At 54.6% G+C, this 24,775-nt stretch overlaps 1 protein-coding gene across 5 annotated transcripts in view; it reads right to left on the reverse strand.

Moving 5' to 3' along the window:
* Window positions 1-2,662: 2,662 nt before the first annotated feature.
* The window catches only part of RANGAP1 (Ran GTPase activating protein 1), a 54,793-nt gene continuing 32,680 nt past the window's right edge, over window positions 2,663-24,775 (reverse strand). For 2 of the 5 annotated variants that reach the window (XM_009234410.4, XM_054543002.2), the window contains exons 5-16: window positions 21,721-21,900; window positions 18,493-18,627; window positions 15,018-15,176; window positions 13,776-13,889; window positions 13,257-13,356; window positions 13,087-13,171; window positions 11,354-11,555; window positions 9,903-10,022; window positions 8,064-8,166; window positions 6,786-6,874; window positions 6,367-6,488; window positions 2,663-3,735 (exon numbers count right to left, since the gene is read on the reverse strand). In XM_009234410.4, the coding sequence (XP_009232685.1) occupies window positions 3,666-3,735; window positions 6,367-6,488; window positions 6,786-6,874; window positions 8,064-8,166; window positions 9,903-10,022; window positions 11,354-11,555; window positions 13,087-13,171; window positions 13,257-13,356; window positions 13,776-13,889; window positions 15,018-15,176; window positions 18,493-18,627; window positions 21,721-21,900 (1,479 nt within the window). In that variant the 3' untranslated portion in view covers window positions 2,663-3,665. 5 annotated transcript variants of the gene reach the window in all.

Below are 24,775 nucleotides of genomic sequence, written 5' to 3' on the forward strand. Positions count from 1 at the left end.
CGCCACCACGCCCAGCTCATTTTTGTATTTTTAGTAGAGACGGGTCTCACCATATTGGCCAGGCAGGTCACAAACTCCTGACCTCAAGTGATCCGCCTGCCTCAGCCTCCCAAAGTCCTAGGATTACAGGTGTGAGCCCGCACCCGGCCTCATCTATTTTAATTTTTTTTTAATACAGCATTCCAGCCTTCCATTCTATAAATATATGACAAGAGTGGCATGGGGCGGGGGCGGGAGGCAGTCTGCCCACGATGCAGGCAGTAAGCGGGTGTGCTGTCAGTGGAGAAGTGAGACACAATGGAACTCACTTAAAGTTGGTCTCTGCTTTTTATTATCATGTGCTGACAAGTCTAAACAATCTCAATGCTAAAATATTTCTTCTTGGGCAGACCATTCCTGCCTTCTTGGTACCTCACCGTACCACAAGTAGCTTACCCATTCCTCTAGTGATGGACATTTGGGTTGTTCCCAGCATGAGTTTATTAGAAAGAGCACTGTAGCCGGGCATGGTGGTTCATGCCTGTTAAGTGAGCTGAGGCGAGAGGATCACTTGAGCCCAAGAGTTCGAGACCAGCCTAGACAACACAATGAAACCCTGTCTTTACAAAAAAAAAAAAAAAACGCTGAACATGGCGGCTTGTGACATGGTCCCAGCTACTTGGGAGGCTGAGGCACGAAGATTGAGTGAGCCCAGGAGGTCGAGGCTGCAGTGAGCTGTGATCACACCACTGCACCCCAGCCTGGGTGACATGGCAAGACCCTGTCTTAAAAAAAAAAAAAAAAAAAAAAAAAGGTTGTACCAATTTACACATCTGCCAGCCACTCCAGTTGCCCCAAATCCTCACCAAACTTGGTACTGTCTTTTGTATTTTATCCATTCTAGTGAGGGCAGAAGAGTGTCACACTGTGATTATGTTTCTCTGAAGATTAATGAAATTAAGCACCTTTTCACGTGCTTTTTGTAAAGTGCCCATTTGAACTTTTTGCTTTTTCCTGTTGTCTTTTATTTATAGAAATTCTCCCAGCCTGGGCAAGATGGCAACACCCCGTCTCTACTAAAAATACAAAACATTAGCCACATGTGGTGGTGTGTGCCTATAGTCCCAGCTACTTGGGAGGCTGGGGTGGGAAGATCACCTGAGCCCGGGAGGTAGAGGCTGCAGTGAGCCAAGATAGAAGCTGGGCAACATGAGACCCTGTTTGAAAAAAATTAAAGTTATCTCCCCCACCCATATATATATACAGAGAGAGTTTGGGCAATTATTTCCTCCCTGTCTGTAAGTTGCCTTTGTACTCCTTAATGAATATTTTGATGAACAGCAACCTGTTCTCACTGCTACATTGTTTCCATTGTGTGAACATCCCACAATAATGGCAAAGGAGGTTAAATACAGCTTAATTTATTCATCTTTTCCTTACTCCAAAGGCCTTGAAGATACTCACCTACACTATCTCCTACAAGCTCTCTATTTTTTTGAGACAGGGTCTCGTTGTCAATCATGCTGGAGTGCAGTGGCACAATCATGGCTTGCTGCAGCATCGACTTCTTGGGCTCAGGTGATCCTCCCACCTCAGGTTCCCAAGTAGCTGAGACTACAGGCATGCATCACCAAACCCGGCTTCATTTTTGTATTTTTAGTAGAGACAGGGTTTTGCCATGTTGGCCAGGCCAGTCTTGAACTCCTGGGCTCAAGTGATCTGCCCGCCTCGTCCTCCCAAAGTGCTAGGATTACTACAGGCGTGAGCCACCACACCCGGATGAAGCTCTATACTTTTGCTTAATTTTTAAAAAATTAACTGAGGTAAAATATATTAATACATAAAATCTATCATTTTAACCATTTTTATGTGTACAATTCAGTGCATTAAGTACATTCACAATGTTATGCAACCATCACCACTCTCCATTTCCAGAACATCTTCATCATCCTAGAGAATCTGTTTGCAGCCTCACTCCCTATTCCACCCTTCCCCTAGCCCTGGCAACCTCTACCTTCTTGTCTCTGAATTTGCTTATTCTAGATGCCTCATCTAAATGGAATCATATTTGTCCTTTTGTGTCTGGCTTATTTCATTTAACATGTTTTTGAAGTTCATCCTCATTGTAGCTGGCATCAGAACTTAATGCCAGCCCCGCACCCACCACCTACCGTATCAACTCACACAGACGATAGGGGACAGGGCCAGCACTATCCATTGCCACCTGGTCACCTACGTGGCCGACTACCAATGAGAAAATATTGCCCTCTAAGAAACCTTGGAGGGACTTCTTCTTGGAGGCCGTTTGTGGGAGACATGGGCTCCCCAAGCACACACATGGTGTAGGGTAGGAGGTAAGGAAGGTTGGCTGGGCTGTCCTCACGTATGTAGCAGTGGAGCAAAGGATCCCAAGGGAGGTGGCTTCCGTAGTAAAGGAGCAATGCAGGAGCCAAGTGAGCTGCAGCCCAAAGGCAGGGTGCTGGGTGAGGTGTGGCCAGGCAGGAAAATGGGCCCCCACTCAGGACTGCCACTTCCCAGGTAGTGGCCTGAGGCCGAGGACGGGCCCTTCTGCAGGGCTGACTGCCCCATAGACTGCTGCGGGGCCGTGTGCTCTGCTGAGGTGGGACTCCACGTACGATGGCCCCCGAGACTATCCCGCTTTAGGTGAGAGTTTCTGAGTCTCTGAAGCTGCCACACATGACTTTATTTGTGAAGCCCCCGGGCACAGCCCAGACACACACACAGCACAAAGGGGAAAGCATGGGGCAGTCACGGGCACTCAGGGAGCTCGTACAGCATCTGCCCAGTCCAGACCCTACCGCTCCCCTGCCCCAGGATGTCCTTTTTAAGAGCAGCGTCCAGATGCAGCTCGGACATTGGGGACCCTGCCCCTCCCTCCCCAGACTGGAGAACAGCTTTGGGTTGTCAACACACCCCCTCCAGCTTGGCCCCCAGGCCAGTCACAGATGACATCTCAGCAGCCAGGAGAAGGCCCACTAGGTCCGGGGCCAGCGCAGTCCCAGCAGCTCCTGCTCCTGGAAAATCTGGTGTCTGCCTGTCCACACGGTGTGGGGCCCAGGGTTGCCCTCTGCCAACCACCCCACGATCCGACCCCCACAGTTCCACCCATGGCATTCTCTGCTCTTCAGGCTGAGCGGTCAGCACAGTGGCAAGGATGGTAGGGGTGACAGTTGCCGCAGGACCAGGGCTTGGTGATGAGAAGCAGCCCCAGGCAGGGCAGGAAACAGCCCAATCACAACACAGAGGGGAACGACAGCACGCGGGCAACTCCCTGGGCTCTGGCTCCGCCAGGGAGCCGGGCCGGAAGGCTGCTGGGTGGGGATAGCCATCAGGGCCCAGGCGGAGATCAGCAGAGCGCCCTCAGGTGGAGGTGAGTTTAATGGCGGAGCAGCTCACAGCCCTTTCCCCTGGGGGCCAACTCCCCACAACAGAGCAGGGCTGGGCCAGCAGAGACACATTAAAACCCAAATCCCGACAGGAGGCACAGACCTGCACATGCACCACACCCACACACATACTCGGGACTGACAGGACACACGGGACACAGACCCGCCCTGCTTCTGGCCAGAGTCCTGTCCAAGGCAATGGCGTGGGCTGCGCCTCAGTTCATCCGAGTCCCTCCCCAGCTCACTGGTCCAGGCCAAGGGATGAGAGAGGCTTTCAGTCTAGACCTTGTACAGCGTCTGCAGCAGACTGTGGCGGGCGAAGGAGCAGGATTCTAGGGCGCTGTTGGGCCTGCGGGGAAACAAGGGTCAGCAGGTGGGTGGATGCCTCTTGGCCCGTTTTCCAAGTGTGGGGGCCATTTTGGTGCCAGACTCATTTTTGTTAATTTGCACAATGACTCAGCAACGGAGACATTAGCCCTCTGCCTTCTGCACACTGTGGGTGGGGGTGGGAGGTGCGAGAGGCTCAGAGAGCCAGGCACCCAAGGCCACACAGCCCAGAGCTGGCCAGAATGCAGCCCCCCTCAGCCAGGCTCTCCAAGGGCCCTTTTCAGCAGACATAGGACAGGGAATCCTCACTGGCTGCCAGTGGCCACATAGGACTGGCCCACTAGAGTCCAATCTGGATCATAAGTAAATGGCTAGCCATTGTTTTTTTTCTTTGTCTTTTTCTTTTTTTTTGAGATGGAGTCTCACTCTGTCGCCCAGGCTGGAGTGCAGTGGTGCGATCTGGGCTCACTGCAAGCTCCGCCTCCCGAGTTCACACCATTCTCCTGCCTCAGCCTCCCGAGTAGCTGGGACTACAGGCGCCCGCCACCACGCCCGGCTAATTTTTTGTATTTTTAGTAGAGACAGGGTTTCACCGTGTTAGCCAGGATGGTCTCGATCTCCTGACCTCGTGATCCTCCCACCTCGGCCTCCCAAAGTGCTGGGATTACAGGCATGAGCCACCGCGCCCGGCTGGTTGTTTTTTTCTTGAGACAGGGCCTCTCTTTGTTGCCAAGGCTGGAGTACAGTCCTGGAATCATGGCTCCCTGCATCCTTGACTTCCCAGGCTCAGGTGGTCCTCCTGCCTCATCCTCCCAAGTAGCTGGGACCACAGGTACACACCACCACACCCAGCTAATTTTGTATTTTTTGTAGAGATGGGGTTTCACGAATGTTGCCCAGGGTGGCCTTGAACTCCTGGGCTCAAGTGATCCAGTTGCCTCAGCCTCCCAAAGTGCTGGGATTACAGATGGGAGCCACTGCGCCTGAGCTGGCTGTTGTTGCCCTCAATATCATTAGTTTCACTGCAAAGGAAGAAACTGAGGCAAGACTCTGGGGGACTGGGCAAGTGCGGGACGCAGCCAGGACCAGGCCTGACAACACCTCTGGCCTGCAGCCAATGAACAGGCCAGGATCTGCGCCAGGCCGGGCATCCCAGACCATTTGGCTAGGAGCTGAGAGAAGAGGGTCCGTGCATGTCACTACATAGTTAATCAGTCACCTTGGACAAGACCCAGGGGGCAGACTGAGGCCTGTGCTAGAGGTTGGGCAACAAGATGGGAAAAAGCATTCTGCTCTGACCAACAAGGGCAAGGGGCACATGCCCAGGCTTAGGATAGCACGGGGGCTGCCAGGGATACAGAGGGACCTACTCTGACCAGGGGGCAGGAAGGACACAAAGGACTCAGGTGCAGGTGCAGGTGCAGGCAGGGGCTGGGGCCACTGGCCAAACAAGCTCTGGACAGCATGGGCAAAGCTCGGCACTGCAGCAATGGCACTGCTATGGAAAGGGGCTCAGGGAGAGCACACTGTGCTGGGGTGGGGTGGGGTGGGGGTGAGGCTGTGGCCAGCCATGAAATTCACAGTGAGGCTCGACCTAGCCCCTGGCAGAGGAGGGGAACAGTGAGATCTGCCATTCACCAAGGCCAGTCCAGCTGCAGCCCAAGGAGTGGTCTGAGGGGGGACACGCGGCCAGAAGGTAAGGCCTGGCTAAGGAGGCAGCGCCATGCAGACGCTGGAGTGGACAGGGCTGCCGCAGCACCAGCTGGGTGCTGGAGGCCAGCGGGGGCCGCTCAGGCTCCGCCAGCCCCGCCTCCCCACATGCACCAAGCATCCTGCCTCGGCTGGTGGGCTCTGGGCTCCCCCAGCAAAGGAACTTCCTTGCTCCTCTGCCTGCCCCACGTCCTCGGATGGCGCCGACTGACTGGAAGTGTGGCTGGTCAGGGCGCTTGGAGACAATCTCACCAAACCCCCCAGTTGGGCAAATGGGGAGACTGAGGCCTGATGAAGGCCACAGGTTGGCCAGGGGCCACACAGGGCCTTCAGAGGGCAAGCCTGCCGACCCCTCCCTGGTGGGGCCTTGCCTCTCTTACTTGACTGTGTCCATCACCCCATCAATGCCCCGGGACCCCCCAGGACCCTCCAGAACAAGGCCAAGGTTCACACATTGCTGGGCATTTGGCGGCTCCCGTGGCAACGTGTGTCCCCAGGAGAGGGCCCAGGGCTGCAGAGCCTGGTGTGACCAGGCCCCTTTGGCCTGCGCTGCTGTGAATGTGGACAAAAAGCCACTCCAGAGATGTCACCAAGCGCAGCACCTCACTCAGCAGACATGGGTCTGGACACTGGCCCAGCCGAAACTCCTTAACCAACCCAGTGCTCCCCATCTGCAAAATGGGGGCATCGCATGTCTCCTCTCTCACTGTCCCTGAGCCCCACTGTCCTCAGCTGGGCAGAGGGGAGTGGGCCTCCCAAGGGTGGTGAGACTCCAATGCAGATGCTGAGAGCCCAGGAAGCATGAGGGCCTCTCGTGTACCTGAGCGGGGCCAGCAGGCTGGCTGGGCTGGGGCTGGGCCTCCCAGGACCGGGCGCCTTCAGACCTGGCCGGAGAAGCCTGAGAGGGCAGCAGGCACCGGCAGAAGGACAAGGCCACACTCACTTGGTCATGAACGCCAGCAGCAGGGGTGCAAGGGCCTTGGGGAAATAGTCCTGCTGCACCATGTGATTCAGCGCCATCAGGGGGCCGTACAGGTTGGCAATGGCCTTGACCTTGTCTTCACTCTGTGAGGGGAACACAGCGAAAGGCGGGGTGAGCTTCAAAGTCACCTGGGGGGCCCCTGGACTCCACCATCCAGACTCTGCTGATAGTGCCCACAACTGAGTCCAGCCGGAACCTCATCATGAAGACCAAGGCTGCTGGGGCGGACCAAGGCTGCTGGGGCGGACCCAGGCCTCGGGGCCCAGTGGGCGAGCCGGCTCAGGACTCGAGGTGAGGGAGGTTGGTGGGCATGGCTGGGGCAGCTTCTGTGCAGACCCCACCCACCTCCCTCCCGGGCCTGCTGTTCCTTCTGGTCTCACCTTGAGCAGACCCATGTGCACGAGGAGCCTGGTGAGGAAGGTGTTGGAGTTGAAGGACGAGGAGCTGAAAGCCTTCTTCATCAGGGCATCTGTAGGGCAGAAGCAGCAGGGGCAGGCTGCTGGCTACGGCAGAGGGCTGGGCCAAGGCACCCTGGGTTCCCCCAACACCGCGCACACACAGACTCGCCTGCCTCCTTGCCTTGATGAAGAGGCGAACACGAGAGGGACAACAGAGACACAGGACCCAGAGGGAGGGGCAGTTGGCATCAGGGGATGGGCTCAGTCCATCTAGCAGCTGTGACACTCTGGCCCTTGCCCATCCTGGCCTCAGGTGTAAAATGGGCGTGGGGATGACACCCACCGTGCTCACCTCACACCGTGGGAATGGAGATTTCCTGAGGCAGGCTACCACTGGGGAGGATTCAGGTTATTTTGGCGGGGTGAGGGGACGTGCAGGGACTATGCTAGGCTTTCTGGGAAACAGAACTAGGGCAACTTGTTCCCAAAAATGCCCACGGGCAGGCCCTCAGGGAGCAGGCTTGTGTCTGGCCCCCACCTCCTTCCAAGCCTCATTTCCCACTGAGCCGCCCTCCCCACTTCGACGCCACGCCGGGAAGAGGTACTACATGTCCTTCCACCCCTTTCTATCTTTTCCAGGAGCCACGCCCCTCGCCTCAGGGCCCTTCCTCCCCTCTGCCTAAACCGAAACTGGCCCAGGTTTCGTTAGATGTGGAGGCTCAGTCAAGCACATGGAAACAGGGTAGAAGGTGACAGGTGCTGGAATGGAGGAAACAGACAGGGTGGGGAGAGGGTTGTGATAGGGCTGGAGGGACGTGGGCTGGTGCTCCGAGGAAGCCCCCATGTTATGGGGAAAGGTGTCCTCTGTGCAAGGACACGTCCAGGTAGAGTGGACATGAGCACAGAGGCTCCGAGGTGTGGACAAGGGCTCAGCTCTCACCATCCCTCCTCCCAATAGACCTGCGTCCCCTGGGCTTGCGGATGTAGCTATCTGGACTTCCTAGAGCGGGCTCTGGGTTCTAACTGTACATGGCTGTGTGGAATTGGGAAAGGCCTCAGTTTCTCAGTGGTGAAAAACAGGGAGAAGAGCACCCAGCCGGCTCCACGGCAGGACCCCGACGGAGGAAAAGCTCAAGGTGGCCAAAGAGCAGTTCCCATGAGAGCGCTGGGGCTGACGAGTTACGACAACCACAAAGGATACCCGGGGCCCACGAGCATCAAGGGACAGAGGGCACCCAGGCCTCACCCAGCCCACATTACCTACTGCATCCTGCACTGCCGTCCTCACAGTAGCTTCGTCCTTGAACACAGACGACACCTTTAGGAAGGCAGAGACCACCTTCTCGGGGTCAGACGTGTCAGTCTGAGGACAAACAAGACAATGGTTGGCCTGTGGCACATGATGGAGATGTACCTGGGCTCTGACGCTAGCTAGGAGAGGCCTGGGCAGTACAAAGGCCCCTGGCGGGGAGGGACAGGTCCTGCCTTACCCCATGCTGTCCTTTCAGAGTCTGGCTTGGATTTGGCCTGCAGCAAGCACATATGCAGCATAGAGAGGAAATGAATGAGTGAATGAACAAGGATGAAAAATCATCCCAGCTGGGTGCGGTGGCTCATGCCTGTAACCCCAGCACTTTGGGAGACTGAGGTGGGAGGATGGCTTGAGGCCAAAAGTTTGAGACCAGCCTGGGCAACATAGCAAGACCCCATGTCAACAAAAAGGAAAAAAATCAGCCAAGGATGGTGGTGTGTGCCTATAGTCTCAGCCACTTGGGAGGCTGAGGCAGGAGGACTGCTTGAGCCCAGGAGTTCGAGGGTGCACTGAGTCGTGATTGCACCACTGCACTCCAGCCGGAGTGACAAAGCAAAACACTGTCTCAGAAAAAACATCATTTCAGGCATCCAGTGGTCCCCATCTTGTAATCGAACTTGAAGAAATAATCTAGCATGTAGACAATACTCACATGCAGAGACGTTTACCTCAATCTCACAACAGGGAAAAGTGGAAAAAACGTCAGAAACAGTGCCTGGCTTTTAAGTGCTACATCCACACATTGGAATAAAAATCCTGAGAAGAGTTTTATGGGCACAAGAAAGTGATGAATGGTGTTAAACCAAAGTGACAGGCCACAGAAAGCCTTACATCATCTGATTTATCATGTTAAAAGAAACAAAGAATACAGGCAAAACCTAGCAAAGCAATTGGCCGAAATGTTAAGCCAACTCTGAGAGTGGGCCCGTTTTATTTCTCTGTAACCTCCAAACCTCCGCTTTCTTATCTATAAAATAAGGGCTGGCCGGGCGCGGTGGCTCATGCCTGTAATCCTAGCACTTTGGGAGGCCGGGGTGGGTGGATCATGAGGTCAGGAGTTTGAGACCAGCCTGGCCAACAAGGTGAAACCCCGTCTCTACTAAAAAATACAAAAATTAGCTGGGCGCGGGAGGCTGAGGCAGGAGAATCGCTTGAACCCAGGAGGCAGAGTCTGCAGTGAGCCGAGATCGTGCCACTGCACTCCAGCCTGGGCGACAGAGTGAGACTCCGTCTCAAAAAAAAATAAAAAAAATAATAATAATAAAATAAAATAAAATAAGGGCAGCAGAGTCTACATTTCGTGTTGCCAAAAGGGTTAAATAAAATCATGCCCAAATACAGAGCCTGACGGAAAATGGATGCCCCAAAGATCATCTCTGAATGAATGAATGAGCCAACCAACAAGTGAGGCTGGAGTGAGGGCACCCGTCCTGCAATAGGCACGTCACTTCCAAAGGAGCCCTGGGCAACAGAGTTGTTCTCGAAGCAGCTGGGCTGACAGAACACGCAGAGAGAAGCCAAGGAGGGGGTGGGCACGTGCAAGTCTTAAGGAAACTCCCTAACCCCAGTCAGCACAGGAACTGGCAGGCCGCACTTTCTGTAGGCTGAGCGGGGAGGGAACATTTGCAACCCCTGGAGGCTTATAAATACCCTGGACATTTGCGCATGTTTTAACAGTGGCAGGCCAAGCGTCCCTGCCCCCAGGTCCCTGAGCTGCTCGTCCCTTTTCTCTAACAGCTCCAGAAGCCACAGCACATACAGCCTGGGGGTCAAAGTGTGCTTATTACCTGCTGGGCTATCAGCACGGAGCTCTTGGGCCCTAGGAGCAGCAGCTTCTCTGGAGAAGGAAAAGCCAGGAAGGTGGAGACGTCTGCAGGAGGTGGGGAGGACAGCACGGGAGCTGGCTCCTGGGAAGTAGGGGCACAGATGCTCTGGAGAATTCCAGATCCCAGACTCCCCGACACAGCTGTGCCCATCCCCACACCCAGCATCCCCTTCACTCCAGCCCATCTAGGCTCAAAGTCTAGAATTCTTCCTCCCACTCAGCTGCATTTCCCATCTATCAACATCACCCAGAGATGCTGGCCCTGGATGGCTCTTGGTCCAGGAGCCTTTGGGGTGAGGGGGAAGCCACCTCCCTGGGACTCAAAAAACCTGCTACGGCCAAGTGGATCCTCGTCATGACGTGCAGTGCCCTAGAAGTGACTACAGAGGCACATGGGGGCTAAAGTCGGTCCCCGCAGAACTACAGTCCAGCCTGGGTAAGCCCTGCTAGCACCAGAGGTGCCCAGAGAAAAACCTGAATTGAGGCGCACCTAGCCATTTGTTTAATTGCTTCCATAAACCAGAGAAGCAGCCCAATTCAGCGTAAGCGTGGGGAGTCCTTGTCCAGAGCCAAGTTCTCCAGGAGCTTTACTTAGGAACCTGACAGGGAATGCAAATGAATGAACTGGAGGTGTGGCAGCCCTGATGCCACCAGCCCCGGGCCAGACAAGGGACACCAAGTGCCCAAGCCAGGTCATGGCCCAGCCACCATCCCAGGAATGGGGAGCGGTTCCTAAGGGTCACCAAGATGATCCTCTGGTGGGTGGGGAAAAAGAAAAATCAGAATTTCTATTTATGCTTATTTGTTTATTCTTTCAGAAATCCTTATGCATATCTTATAATATACATAATGCAGCAGCACTGCTACTTATAAATAGACATTTATATTGGGGTAAATAGAAATATAGGTAACTATGGCCGGGCGCAGTGGCTCAACGCCCATAATCCCAGCACTTTGGGAGGTCGAGGCGGGTGGATCACCTGAAGTCAGGAGTTCAAGACCAGCCTGGCCAACATGGCAAAACCCTGGCTCTACTAAAGATACAAAAATTAGCCAGGCGTGGTGGCGAGCATCTGTAATCCCAGCTGTTTGGGAGGCTGAGGCATGAGAATCACTTGAACCTGGGAGGCAGAGGTGGCAGTGAGCCGAGATCACACCACTGCACTCCAGCCTGGGTGACAAGAGTGAGACTCCGTCTCAAAAAAAAAAAAAAAAAGAAATACAGGAAAAAAGAAATACAGGTGACTCTCATTACACTGGGAGCATTTTCTTTTTTTACTCAATATCACGCAATCAAAAGAAAAGTCTCTGGCTACTGCGCTTAAGGAGACACCCCACCCCACTGTGAAAGTGCCTAGGGATTTCACGCTCTCAGGACCAGGGCTCTGATCATGGCAAATGACAGAAACTCACCCCAGTGTTAGGGTCCAGAATCTTCCGTGAGGGCGTGGCTGACTTCTCTCCCTGACCTCGCTGCTGAGGCTCTTCTTCCTCCTCCTCCTCCTCTTCTTCCTCCTCTCCCTCATCTTCCTCCTCCTCCTCTTCTTCTGCTTCCTCTTCTTCCACTTCCTCTTCTTCCTCTTCTCCTTCCTCCTCCTCCTCGTCCTCGTCATCACTGCAGAAAGAGCTGGCTGAAGCAGATCCTCTCTACCCAGCAGCCCAGGCTGGCTCCAAGGCCTGGCTCCATGAGCCCAGAGACCTCACCTCAGCCAGGCGGGAGAGAGCCTGGTAGGGTGGGAGCACCTGCTCCCAGGGCAGGGGCAGGTGGATCACCAGGGAAATCCACGCTGTGGACACAAAAGAATCAGATCGGCCGGGCGCAGCGGCTCACGCCTGTAATCTCAGCACTTTGGGAGGCCGAGGCGGGTGGATCACGAGGTCAGGAGATGGAGACCATCCTGGCTAACACGGTGAAACCCCGTCTCTACTAAAAATACAAAAAATTAGCCGGGCGTGGTGGCAGGCGCCTGTAGTCCCAGCTACTCGGGAGGCTGAGGCAGGAGAATGGCGTGAACTCGGGAGGCGGAGCTGGCAGTGTGCCGAGACTGTGCCACTGCACTCTAGCCTGGGCAACAGAGCAAGATTCCGTCCCCCCGCCAAAAAAAAAAAATCAGATCTTGTCCCTGTCCTCAAGGAGCCCCAGGTTTCATGGGGAGACAGAAAACGAAGACAGCTTTGTCAGACCTAGAGCCCAGGGCTTGGCAGGAACACTGCCCAGGTTGAGATGCCAGGGCAGGGGCGCCCACAACCACATGACCTCAGGAAGCTACAGGTGTGGGGGAGGAAGAAGAGTAGGGGTGTCCTTGCCCCACAGGAAGGCTGGTCCATTTCCCAGGGACAGTGGGACCTGTGAGGTTCAGCCCACCTCGGAATCCCTAGTTCCCAGCCTCAGCTCAGTGCCTAGCACCGAGGAGACACGACTGAGTATCTGACACATGAATGAGGCTGACTTGGAGATGCGAGGGGCACAGGCAGCCAGATGCTGATGGCCCAACCGGACTTGGATCCAGGAGATGGCCGCTCCCTGGCCACCCACCTTCGCCTCCAGGTAGACTCCCCAGGCCCCACAGTCTCTCCCTTTCTAGAGTCAGCTTCTTAAGAACAATCCTGAGTGCAGCCCCTTCTGGCTGCCCCCACCTCCCACCCCCATCACTCCCCAGGCCCCACCACATCAGGATGAGATCTGGCTTCACCCCTTCAGAGGCCTCCCCAACTCCACCTCTCTACAGGGTGGCCCTGCTCAGCCCGTACGAGCTCCTCTGTTGAATGGACAACTCATTCTGTCTCCACCCCACGAGACAAAACCCTGACTATCCCACCCTTATAGACCTGATGCCTAGTGTATGACCTGGTACATAACAGGAGTGCAACCAACGTTTCTGAATAAATACAAGTAGAAACAAATAAAGGGGCCAGGTGTGGTGGTGGGTGCCTGTAATCCCAGCTACTTGGGAGGCTGAGGAAGGGGAATCACTTGAACCCAGGAGATGGAAGCTGCAGTGAGCCGAGATTGCGCCACTGTACTTTAGCCTGGGCAACAGAGCAAGACTCCATCTCAAAAAAAAAAAAAAAAAAAAGAAAGAAAGAAAGAAAGAAAGGAATGGCCTGACCCCGACCTCTGGGGCCACCCACCCCAAGTTCCCTACCTGAGGGACGCCAGCACCTTGGCCATGTTGAAGCCCTCCAGCACCTCCTGAAGCTGTTCACAGCCTTCTTCTCCCAGGGTGTTGCCTGCTCAAAGGGAGGGAAGAGCAGTCAGCTGGGGTGCCAGGGCCAGCCCAGCAGACCTGTGCAGAGGCCTCCCCCACCCGACTACCGTTCAGGTCCAGCTTCTCCAGCTCAGCTTTGTCTGACATGGCCTCGGCAACAGCCAGGGCAGCATCCCTCTTGATTTCACAGAATGACAAGTTCAGCTCCTGAAAATAAGAGGAAGGGTTGGAGGCAGGCAAAAACCCGGGCCAGGACACCAGGTTCTACTCTAAGCCTCAGTTTCCCCAAGTGAGGATATGGCAGGCTCTGTCCTCCAGGTTGGGCAAAGTGGGCAGGAAGAATAACACCAACAACAAAAATAATGCCTGCAGCCAACGATGAGTCACGTACTGTGCTTACTTAAATTATACGACAGTGACGTACATCACTCCCTGCCTCCCGCTTTAGAAATGAAGAAACCATGGCTCAGAGGGGTGTGGAGGCTCACACAGCATCACAGGGCCCGAAGTGGAGGAGCTGGGATATTGACGCAGGCCCACCTGCCTTCAGACCAGACCCCTGTGCCCCCAGCCGCCCCACCACCCACAGACCCCAGAGGGAGGACGTCAGGCATCCAGGCTGGCACCTTTAGCTTGGGCAGGCCGCCGCGGATGGCATCTGCAATGGCAACTGCACCCTTGGAGCGCACCAGGCAGTCCCCAAAATTAATCACCTCCACCTGCCGCAAGGTCTTCAAGGTCTGCGAGGGGGAAGCAAGGGTCCAGAGTGAGGGTACAGACCACACCCCAGCCCTCAGCAAGCCCCGGGGGCCCCACACAGTCACATCCCACACCAGCCACCACACACTGTCCTCCTCTGCAAGTCACCAGCTTTGCAGTCTTCTCTTTGTTGGCCTCTGGGCCACTGGCCAAATCTCCTCCACCCCTCCCCACATTACGGCCAGAACTCTTCCTGAGACCAACCGAGCAAGGCTCCTGCTCGAGTCTCCGGGCCTTCCACACGTAAGCTGATCCCTCTGCCTGAAACACCCATCCCCCACCCTCTGTCCAGAGAAAGACCACTTGCCCTATACAACTTAGCCAAAATGTGATCTCTTCCAGGAAGCCTGCCCTAAGTCTGATTTGAACTTCCTTCTGGCGTGTTCCCCAACACCTGCACACATCTCTGCTAACACATAGGCAGCCGGACTAGCCTTCTGTGGGGCCACGGGGCCCTGGCAGCCAAAAAGCCACTGCGTTCAGAGCCCGGCACTGTTACCACTGGCAGCTTCCTTCCCTCCTTGAGCTAGGGTCTCCCTGAAGGCAGGGTCTTTGGCTCAACCCTGTGTGGCCCGCACTTCGTACAAAGCCAAGCACTAAATGGGGGCTCAAAAAACAGCTGCTGGGCCAGGCACAGTGGCATGCACCTGTAATCCCAGCTACTCAGAAGGCTGAGGTGGGAGGATCACTTGAGCCCAGAAGTTCAAGACCAGCTTGGGCAACAGTAAGACTCCGTCTCAAAAAGTGATAATAAATAACAAAACAAACAACAGCTGCTGAACAAATCAACCAGGAAAACAGATGTGGGAAGCAGCCTCCTCCTGTGCAGCCTGAGAACAAACCAGTAGTGCCAGCCACTGGGGGCCACAGAGGCGGCTCAGGAGAAGGTGGCATGAAGAATCAGAGCTGCCCGAGGAGGGCGCGGGTTACCTTGGGACCTGCAACCCTGGTTCAGGACACGTTCAAAGAGATGGAGCCATGGGGCACACACCCAGGGGGCAGGCAGCGGGTAGAGGAGTCGCTGCTAAACGGAGCCCCGGCTTCCCTGGAAAGACAGCAGCCAGCCTCTATCTGGCAGGGCCCAACTGGCTCTGCCACACTCGCCTCACCTCGGCCATGGCCACGGCGCCCTTCTCCGTGAAGGTGTTGTCATTCAGGTTGATGACCCGCAGCAGGGGGTTGACAGCAAAAGCCTGGGCCAGGGCAGTGATGCCAGGGTGGTTGATCCCATTCTGTGGCATGTGGACCTCCTCCAGGGTCCCGATGACCTGTGAAGAGGAGGCAGAGAGTGGAGGGGGCCCCGAGTGCCAGGTGACATCCAGCAGGCAGGAGAGCAATTCCACACAGCAGGCACAGGAATGGGCTGCCGCCAGCACAGGGCAGGAGCTCGTCTGTGGGATTTTGGGGCATGGCTGCACCTGACTCTTTCCACAACCTCCTGAGGGAGCCCTACTGCCTGGGATAGGATCCCCACCAGAGAAAAGACTAGGGATCAAAGAGGCCAAGTGACTTGCCCCGGGTCACAGCCCTCTAGATCCAGCAGGTCGATTTCTTGTTCTCAGTCTGGTGTCCTCGGCACAGCAGGGACCCTGGTTCTGGTGGGCAGTCACTCATGCCCCTTCTCTGGATGACATAGCTCCACGTCACCTTTCTTTCTTGGGGGCCCTCCTAGCCCACCCACCTACACAACATAACTCCTTCCACATGGCGTCCTCTAGGGATGAGGAGGGTGTTCCCTGGCCCATGCAGCCCTATTGCAGCCTGGCCTTTTGACACCCATTCTCTCTGCCTCCTTATTTTCTTTTTCTTTTTTCTTTTTTTTCCTTTTTTGAGACGGAGTCTCATTCTGTCGCCCACGCTGGAGTGCAGTGGCATGATCTTGGCTCATCGCAACCTCCGCCTCCCAGGTTCAGGTGATTCTCCTGCCTCAGCCTCCTGAGTAGCTGAGATTACAGGCGTGTGCCACCATACCTAATTTTGTATTTTTAGTAGAGATGGGGTTTCACCATGTTGGCCAGGCTGGTCTCGAACTCCTGACCTCAGGTGATCCAGCTTCCTCGGCCTCTCAAAGTGCTGGGATTACAGGCGTGAGATACTACACCTGGCCAGTCAGCATTTTCTTGACAGGCTAACTCATATGAGTTCTAGGGCTCTTGTTTTGGTCACCTCCTCTCCCAGGAAGGCTTCCTGGATTCCCCCAGTCAGGGTCCAGTGTGCTTCCTCTGTGCTCCTGGAGCACCTGGTCCCTCCTCTATCGCAGTGGTCCTCATCCTGCCTACATTCAAAGCCTATATTCCGTCTGCACCCCATCGGCCCCTGAGCTTGGGAGGAGAGGGCCATGTCCCAGTCTCCACTGTGGCCCAGGACTGAGGGTTGGCCTGGCATAACTGTGCCAAGGAACCTTCCGCTGTCTTCAGGTGCTCAGTGCAGCATGGGGCAATGGGGGGAGCGGGTGGTCCACAAATAAATACAGGAAGGCCAACTTGGGTACACTCCAGGTCAGGCCTTCTTAATATTTTCTGCGCCATGAACCCTTCAGGCAGTCTGGTGAAGCCCCTGGGTCCCCTCCTCAAAAAATGTTTTTTTTTTAATTTTAAGATAAATTATACAGAATTACAAAGGAAATCAACTCAGTTGGAACAGTTATCAAAACATTTAGGAAAAAACTCCAAACACATGCTGTAGTGATATACAAACTTCTTGTTAAGGCACTAAATAACAAGATCTAGGGGTGGGTCCACTATTACTGTAATTTTGATGTAGTGAGAAATATTTCTATATATCAGCAATAACTTCATATGAAATATCTGTGATTTCCACTGGGGATAAAGTCGCAAGATTTTCTTTTATTTTTTTAAAAATTTTAAGCTGGGCGTGGTGGCTTATGCCTATAATCCCAGCACTTTAGGAGGCCAAGGCGGGTGGATCATCTGAGGTCAGGAGTTTGAGACCAGCCTAGCTAACATGGTGAAACCCCATCTCTACTAAAATACAAAAATTAACTGGGTTGGCATGGTGGTGCGCACCTGTAGTCCCAGCTAATCGGGAGGCTGAGGTGGGAAAAATCACTTGAGCCTGGGAAGCTCCAACTGCAGTGGGCTGAGATTGCACTGCTGTACTCCAGCCTGGGCAACAGAGCGAGACCCTGTCTCAATAAAAATGTTTTTTTTTGGGTTCAGGGACTACATGTGCTTGTTTGTTATGTGGGTAGTCAAAGGCCTTTCTAATGCTGCGAGGTTTATTGTCTACATTCATAATCAAAGGTCACACTACATATTTTAGCTACATTAGTAATAAATGATGATGTTATTTTTTCCTCATCCATGTTCACAGACCCCTGAATTCTATCCACATACTGGGGGGCATTAAGAACCCCCATTCTAAGCCCACCAGAGGACACCTATGAAGGCTCAGCACAACCACAGCGCACCCCCTCCTCCCAGTGCACTGAGGACAGCAGGCTGAGGGCAGGGAGGGATCCAAGGATGGCAGCGAGGCCCCCACCAGCTCCAGAGGAGGCAGCAGGAGCTCCCCTGCAGCCAGCGGTGCAGGGAGACACAAGGCAGATCTCTGCGATGTCCACTTGGCACTGAAGCAGGCAAAGGGTGTCTACAGGCAGCCTCGGTGGGCAGCCAGGACAGTGGGTGCCATTCCGGCCCGTATGAGCAACACTCCTAAGATACTGTTTGCTGAAGAAAACATTTACATTAAGAGAAGAGGGGCCGGGCGTGGTGGCTCACGCCTGTAATCCCAGCACTTTGGGAGGCCCAGGCGGGCAGATCACGTGAGGTCAGGAGTTCGAGACCACCTGGCCAACATAGTAAAACCCCGTCTCTAATAAAAATACAACAATTAGCTGGGTGCGGTGGCAGGTGCCCGTAATTTCAGCTACTCGGGAGGCTGAGGCAGAACTGCTTGAACCTGGGAGGCAGAGACTGCAGTGAGCCAAGATCGCACACTGCACTCCAGCATGAGTGACAGAATGAGACTCTGCCTCAAAAAAAAACAGAAAAGAGAGGAGGGAGACAGACCCCAAAGTTTTCAGTCCTGTTAGAGGCAAGTGTAGCCTTCTGCTGGCACTCACGGTCGGGGACTCAGCAATGTCCTGCGGGGATGGGGAGAGGAGGAGAGTGGAAGAGGAGTGGGGACAAGGTCACCTGAGAGCACGTCGTTTGGCACCTGAGCCCTGCGGCTGCCCCTGCCTATCTCCCTGTCATGGAAGTCTGGTATGTTCCTTCTCTGTGCCCCACACCAGGGGCTGGGCTGGGCTACTGTCAGCACTCGCACCATCTCACTTCACCACTTCGGAGCCTGGCAGATGACACTCCTTGGTCAGAGTGGCCTGCCTGGCCTGAAGCCCCACAGGGGCTGGCTCACCAGTGGGGGCCAGTCACACACCTTTCCAGAAATGCACGACAGGAATCCTGGCTCATTTTTGGATGGGTTAACAGGCTTGGAGAGGGCACGTGACGCCCCGGGTCTCTTGGTTGAGTGCCAGCCCTGGGATTAGCATCCAGAACTGTCAACCTACTATGCCGAGTGCACCTCAAGGCCACAGGGGCAGGATGGACAGAAACTACTCACCCTAAAAGCTTCTGCCAAGGCAGTGGCGCCATCGTTCTCCAGACGGTTTCTGCCAGCCACAAAGACCTTCAGGGCCAGAGGCTTGCCTTGGGCACTGGATTTCCGGTGACATTCGGTCAGAGCTGCAGCCAGGATCTGTGGGGAAAGGCAAGTGGCCCAGGCCATGGGCAGGAGCCCCTTCTCCCAGCGGGGTGGCCACTGCCACTGAACTGCTCTTCAACATCCCACGCTACCCATCGGTGCAGGTCAGGGGACACAGGACTGCTAACAGCACAACAGTCACACCTTCCATATGCCCAGCACTTCAGTTACAAAAGGTTTTTATCTCTAATGCTGTGTCACACCAGCCTGAGAGGTTTAGCTTCACTTTCGAGACGGGGAGACCAAGCCCTACTGAGGAAAGGGAGAGGCCACATGGAGTGGATGAACTTTCAGCCAGGTCCAGGGGAAGGACTTCCTAGTCAGCTCACTTCACTGTCCAAGGCCCTCTGCTAGAGGGGAAAATTATGACTCCCATTTTCCAGCTGAAGAAACTCAGGGTAAGAGGAACGGAAACTTTCTTATGGTCAATAAACAAGTGGTGGACTCTGGACCAAAGCCCAAATCTTCCAGCTTCTCTTCCACGCACCACAATGTCCAAGGGAGCCAGCTGCCAAGTCCACAGTCCAGACGCACCTGTCTGATACATGCCTGTGCCTAAGCTGGCCAGGCACAGCAGCAGCTTGCCTGCTGGTGGTAAAAACCTAACACCCAGCTTGCCCTGTCCCTGGTGTGGTGCCAGGAAGTAGCTTCTACCCTGGTTACAACCATTAGGAAAAGCACTGAAAAACAGAGACTGACCGATGGGAATCAGAGCCCATGGTAAATGCGACATAAAAGAATCACGAGCGAGTGCACCAAGAGAGAAGTGATATTTGCAGAACACCTGATGTTTGCAGAGCACCTGCTAGGGCCTGGGCATCCTCGGCATATTTTCTTGTTTCAACCTCAACACCAGCCTGGGAGGCAAGCAGGATTGGCCGTACTTTACAAATGCGGAAGCTGAGGCTCTGAGAGATGAGTGAATTGGCCAAGGTCACCCGGCAAGTATTTAGCAAAGCCGCACGTGGCGGGTAGGTTGGCGTAACTTCTGGCATGAGACTGCACACAGCCATCCTTGAGGAACAGAAGAGCCAGCACCTGCCTGACTCCACGGTGGTGATGGTGGATCACGCACACACGATCACGCACCCACTCAGGGTACAGATATCAAACTTCTGCCAAAGACCAGCCTCTGAGGAAGCTACTCAGCAGCAGCAGCCGACTGCTAGGTCACCCCCATTCTCCCAGATTCCCTGAAGGCCATGTGGTGAGGGCCTTAGCTCCTGCACAAGTCCAACTTGGGTATGGAGAGTTCCCAAGCACAGGGCCATGCCTCTTGCCCCACCAACTCCTCTGGGCCCTTCTATTCTCATGGTGCATGGCACAGAAACCACACGAAACACACTGCCCAGAAGAAAAAGATTCCAAAGGACCTGCAGGCCTTGGTTAGACACCCAGACCATGGCATCTGAGCTTCCAAGAGGCACAGGTCAGCAAGGCCGAGACCCAGAGACCTAATCAAATCAGCGGTCAGGGAGGCACAGAGAACCATCAATCAAACTCCAGGGTGGGCCTGTCTGCCCAGGAGGCCCTCTGGCCCTGGCTCCAAAACTCATTCCCCAACTCACCCCACTACAAGTATAGGACAGGCCAGACAACTCCTGGCCAGTAGGAAAGCTCCCTGAGCCTCAGTTTCCAGGCACTGCTGAGCAGGAGAAGGGAAGTAATGGAAGGAAAACCGAAGCATTTTGTTAGAATAGAGTCTCTGGCTCTCCCAGCATATGCCATTCACTCTAGTTGGGCCACACCTGCTTTCTGTTGCTGATGCAAACATTTTTATATGTTTCTGTTGGTTTGTTTTTTTTTGTTTTTGTTTGTTTTTTTTTTGAGATGGAGTTTTGCTCTTGTTGCCCAGGCTGGAGTGCAGTGGCACCATCTTGGCTTACTGCAACCTCCACCTCCCGGGTTCAAGCAATTCTCCTGCCTCAGCCTCCCGACTATCTGGGACTACAGGCACCTGCCACCACACCCAGCTAATTTTTGTATTTTTAGTAGAGATGGGGTTTCACCATGTTGGCCAGGCTGGTCTCGAACTCCTGACCTCAGGTGATCCACCCGACTCGGCCTCCCAAAGTGCTGGGATTACAGGCGTGAGTCACTGCGCCACCATGCCCAGCCTATTTTTACATCTTAACACAGGGATAGCTTATTGCCCAAGTGGACTTGAGGGAGGGCTAGCTAAGGCAGGCACAGAGCCTGCCCCTGCTCACCCTCACGTCAGGCCGAGGGACACAGGCACCCTCTGCAGGGGAGGTCACTCCAGCTCCTCAGCCTGGGGCTCCATGGGCCTCACAGCACTAGCTATGTGATCCACTCCACCCCATCTCTCTAAGCCTATGCTGAGTCATGTGGAAAAACGGGGATGGCACCAGCCACCTTTCAGTGTGGGTGGGAAAAGTTAAGGTATTGCATATTCAAATAAGATGTCCCCAACTGCTGTTAGTTCCGTGTCCCCAGCCCTTTTCTCCCTTTGGTTAGAAAGTGTGTGTAGGGGTTGCGGCCTGGCACTGAGTGTCCTCCAACCCTGGGTCTAAAGGCACTGGGATGGAGTTGGAAGAGAATAATACGGCAGGCCGCCCTTGATGCAGGTCTGGGAAGCAAAGAAGCTCCACTCTACACTGACCAGCCCAATGTGAAACTCTACACTGACCTTGCCTGAGGACACCCCCCTGGGCAAGGCCCTGTCCAGGAATAAAGGTGAGCTGTGATGGTGCCCCCCTGAGCGTACGCTCCTCTTTTCAGACTCCCTCTGCCTATGTGCCAGGCTCTACCAGCTGCTTTGCGGGTACAGTGAGTATAGGGATGCCCCAAGCCCTGAGTTTTGCAGAGCCAGCAGGCTGGAGCAGGTATGCAGCGGCACTCCCTCTGAGTTGCCAAGCCAACCCAAGAACTTGGGATGGTTGCTTGGCAACCCCACCCTCATGGACGCCTCTACCCTCCGGCCACAGGCTGCTGCCTTTGAGGCCTTTCTCTTTTGAAAACAACGGCTGACCATCCCAGATGGTGGTGGCCAAGGGCCAGGGCACATATGTCAGATGGATGTGGATGGACCAGGGGACTCTGTGGGGAGGGGGCTGCCACACCCACCTTGCCGCCGCCAATGCCCATGCCACAGTTGTTGAGCTTGAGTTCGTGCAGGGTGAAGCAGGCTGAGCTCTTGAGCAGGGCCTCGAAGCCTTGCACACCGTCGGGCCCGAATGCGTTGTCACTTAAGTCCAGCTCCACCAGCTGGGCCCCAGCTGTGATGAGTCCTTCCCCTAGTGAGATCTGGGCACAGAGGAAGCTCGTGTCAGTTCCATAAACACCCAGCAGGTGCTGCTTCTGTGCCAGGCCCAGCTCTGCCTTCCAAGGACACCCCGGCTGGTGCAGAACCAGCACAGACACAAACCATTTCGGTATTCTTAAGACTGGAAACCCTGCAAAGGGCTCCTAAGAGCTGGAGAGTGAGTCATGCGTATGCCTGGGGTGGCCCGGGAAGGCTCCTTGTAAGAGGTGGCATTTGGGCTTAGTCTGGATGAGAATCAGCTAGTCAACGTGAAAAGACTCCAGGCAGCTGAAAAAACAGGAGCAGAGAGACATAAGCATGAAGCAGCAGGCTGTGAGCCTGGGGGAAAGCTGTGGGTAGGCTCCAGAAGAAGCCGTAGCATGGGCTTTGGGTGGAAGGGAAGTGAGGGGTCAGATCAGGCAAGAGCCTTGAATGCCAGGCCGAGGACTGTGAGCCTCAGCCTGAGAGCAGTGGGCTTTGAGGTGGCTGAGGGATATGGAAGTAACATCCCCGGACCTGAGGTGAGCAGATGCACAGGAAGTGGGGCTGGAGTGCCCACCCAGGAGTGTGAGGCAGCAACACTGGCAACAGAGGGGACCTGCCGGCTGGTGTGACAAGTGTGGGAGAGGAGCTGCCTATTCACGGAGCAGGGGACATGCAGAAGCTGGTGGTTCCCTGGACGTGCAGGAGGAGGGAGGGAGGAACCACAAATGCCTCCAGGGTTTCTGGTGGTGACTGGCAGATGGAGGTGGCCATCTCTAAGCCACAGCCAGGATCAGCTTTGACAGGGGGATTTGGAGCTCTCCTGGAAACCTCCTGGGCTGGGGAGAGCTACACTCCCTCACCCCACCAGGAGAAATGGTCAGAGAGGAGGCTCTGCCAGAGACTGGGGCAGAAATGGGGCTGGGCAGGTGGTCCATGGGGGCAGGAATGTGGAAGGGAGACTTTCTGCCCTCACCCTGGCCACAGACATGGCAGATGAGGCAGCTTCTACCATCCTCCCAACACTCAGTAAGCAAAAGGCAATGTGTCCTCTGGTTGCCCTACCCACAGAAAGCGTAGCCCCTGGTGGCTGGGCGCGGTGGCTCACGCCTGTAATCCCAGCACTTTGGGAGGCCGAGGCGGGCGGATCACAAGGTCAGGAGATCGAGACCATCCTGGCTAACACAGTGAAACCCCATCTCTACTAAAAATACAAAAAATTAGCCGGGCGTGGTGGCGGGTGCCTGTAGTCCCAGCTACTTGGGAGGCTGAGGCAGGAGAATGGCATGAACCCGGGAGGCGGAGCTTGCAGTGAGCCGAGATCGTGCCACTGCACTCCAGCCTGGGAAACAGAGTGAGAAGAGTCTCAAAAAAAAAAAAAAAGCCTAGCCTAGTCCCTGGTGATCTGGCCCCAACTGACCTCTAGCCCTGAAGCAGCCAGAGCTGCTCAAATACCCTGTGCCTACTCCACCGCATGCCATCTTCTAATCCCAAATTCTCTTATCCCCCTCTGAAGATTTGTTCTCATGATTGGGAACATAGAGATAAGAATACTTTCTCTTCCCCATTCCTACAGGGTCAAGTAAAAGAAAATAAAAACCAAAAGAATAACTTCTGAAAGCTCAGGGAAATGAAATGCTAAAATTTAGGCAAAACTTGCACAATGAGAATTCCACAGTGAGTATGCAAAAGAGACTTTTCTTCACCATCTTTTCTGACTTGAAATTCTTTTTTTTGAGATGGAGTCTCGCTCTCTCTTGCCCAAGGTTGCAACCCAATGGCACAATCTCAGCTCACTGCAACCTTCACCTCCCAGGTTCAAGTGATTCTTCCACCTCAGCATCCTGAGTAGCTGGGATTACAAGGCCCCTGCCATCATGCCCAGCTAATTTTTGTACTTTTGTAGACACAGGGTTTCAGCATGTTGGCCAGACTGGTCTCCAACTCCTGACCTCAGGTGATCCACCCCGCCCCGCAACCTCGGCCTCCCAAAGTGTTGGGATTACAGGCGTGAGCCACTGCGCCTGGCCTAACTTGAAATTCTTTAACATACAATCACTGAAATGAATTTCCTTTTTTTTTTTTTTTTTGAGACGGAGTCTTGCTCTGTCACCCAGGTTGGAGTGCAGTGGCATGATCTTGGCTCATTGCAACCTCCACCTCCTGGGTTCAAGCAATTCTCCTGCCTCAGCCTCCCAAATAGCTGGGATCACAGGCAGGTGCCACCATGCCAGCTAATTTTTGTATTTTTAGTAAGACGGGGTTTTGCCACGTTGGCCAGGCTGGTCTTGAACTCCTGACCTGAAGTGATCTGCCCGCCCCGGCTTCCCAAAATGCTGGGATTATAGGCGTGAGCCATCTCGCCTGGCCAGAAATGAATTTTCTTAACCTACATTCCAAATCCTAGCCTCACAAGCCAGGTGCAGTGGCATGCACCTGTAATCCCAGCTACTTGGGAGGCTGACGTGAGAGGACTGTTTGAGCCCAGGAGTTCAAGACCAGCCTGGGCAACATAGCAAGACCCTGTCTTTAAAAAAAAATCAAAGGAGGTTGGGCGCAACCAGGGTGAGGTTGCACCCAGGGTGAGGGGCTCAGTAACATCAATGTGCACACTCATCACTGACCAGAAACCTGCACCCTCAGGGCCTGCCGCATGCAGCCCCGCGCGAGGAGGACACACTGAGAGGCTGCCGACCACCAGCCCTGCCCTCTGCCCTTGGCCAGGCATGCCCTTCTGTGTTCTGTGTTGCCCCTTTCTATTTCCTTCCACACACACGCACTCAGAGACTGGGAACTCGACCCAAGCCAGTCTGAGCCCTGGGAATGAAGAAATGGGAAGCCACCCATGACGGGCACAAACCAAAGCAGAGAGTGGTATGGAGAAAGGGAGGAGCC

Source organism: Pongo abelii, chromosome 23, assembly GCF_028885655.2.
Source record: "Pongo abelii isolate AG06213 chromosome 23, NHGRI_mPonAbe1-v2.0_pri, whole genome shotgun sequence".
Lineage (NCBI taxonomy): Eukaryota > Metazoa > Chordata > Mammalia > Primates > Hominidae > Pongo > Pongo abelii.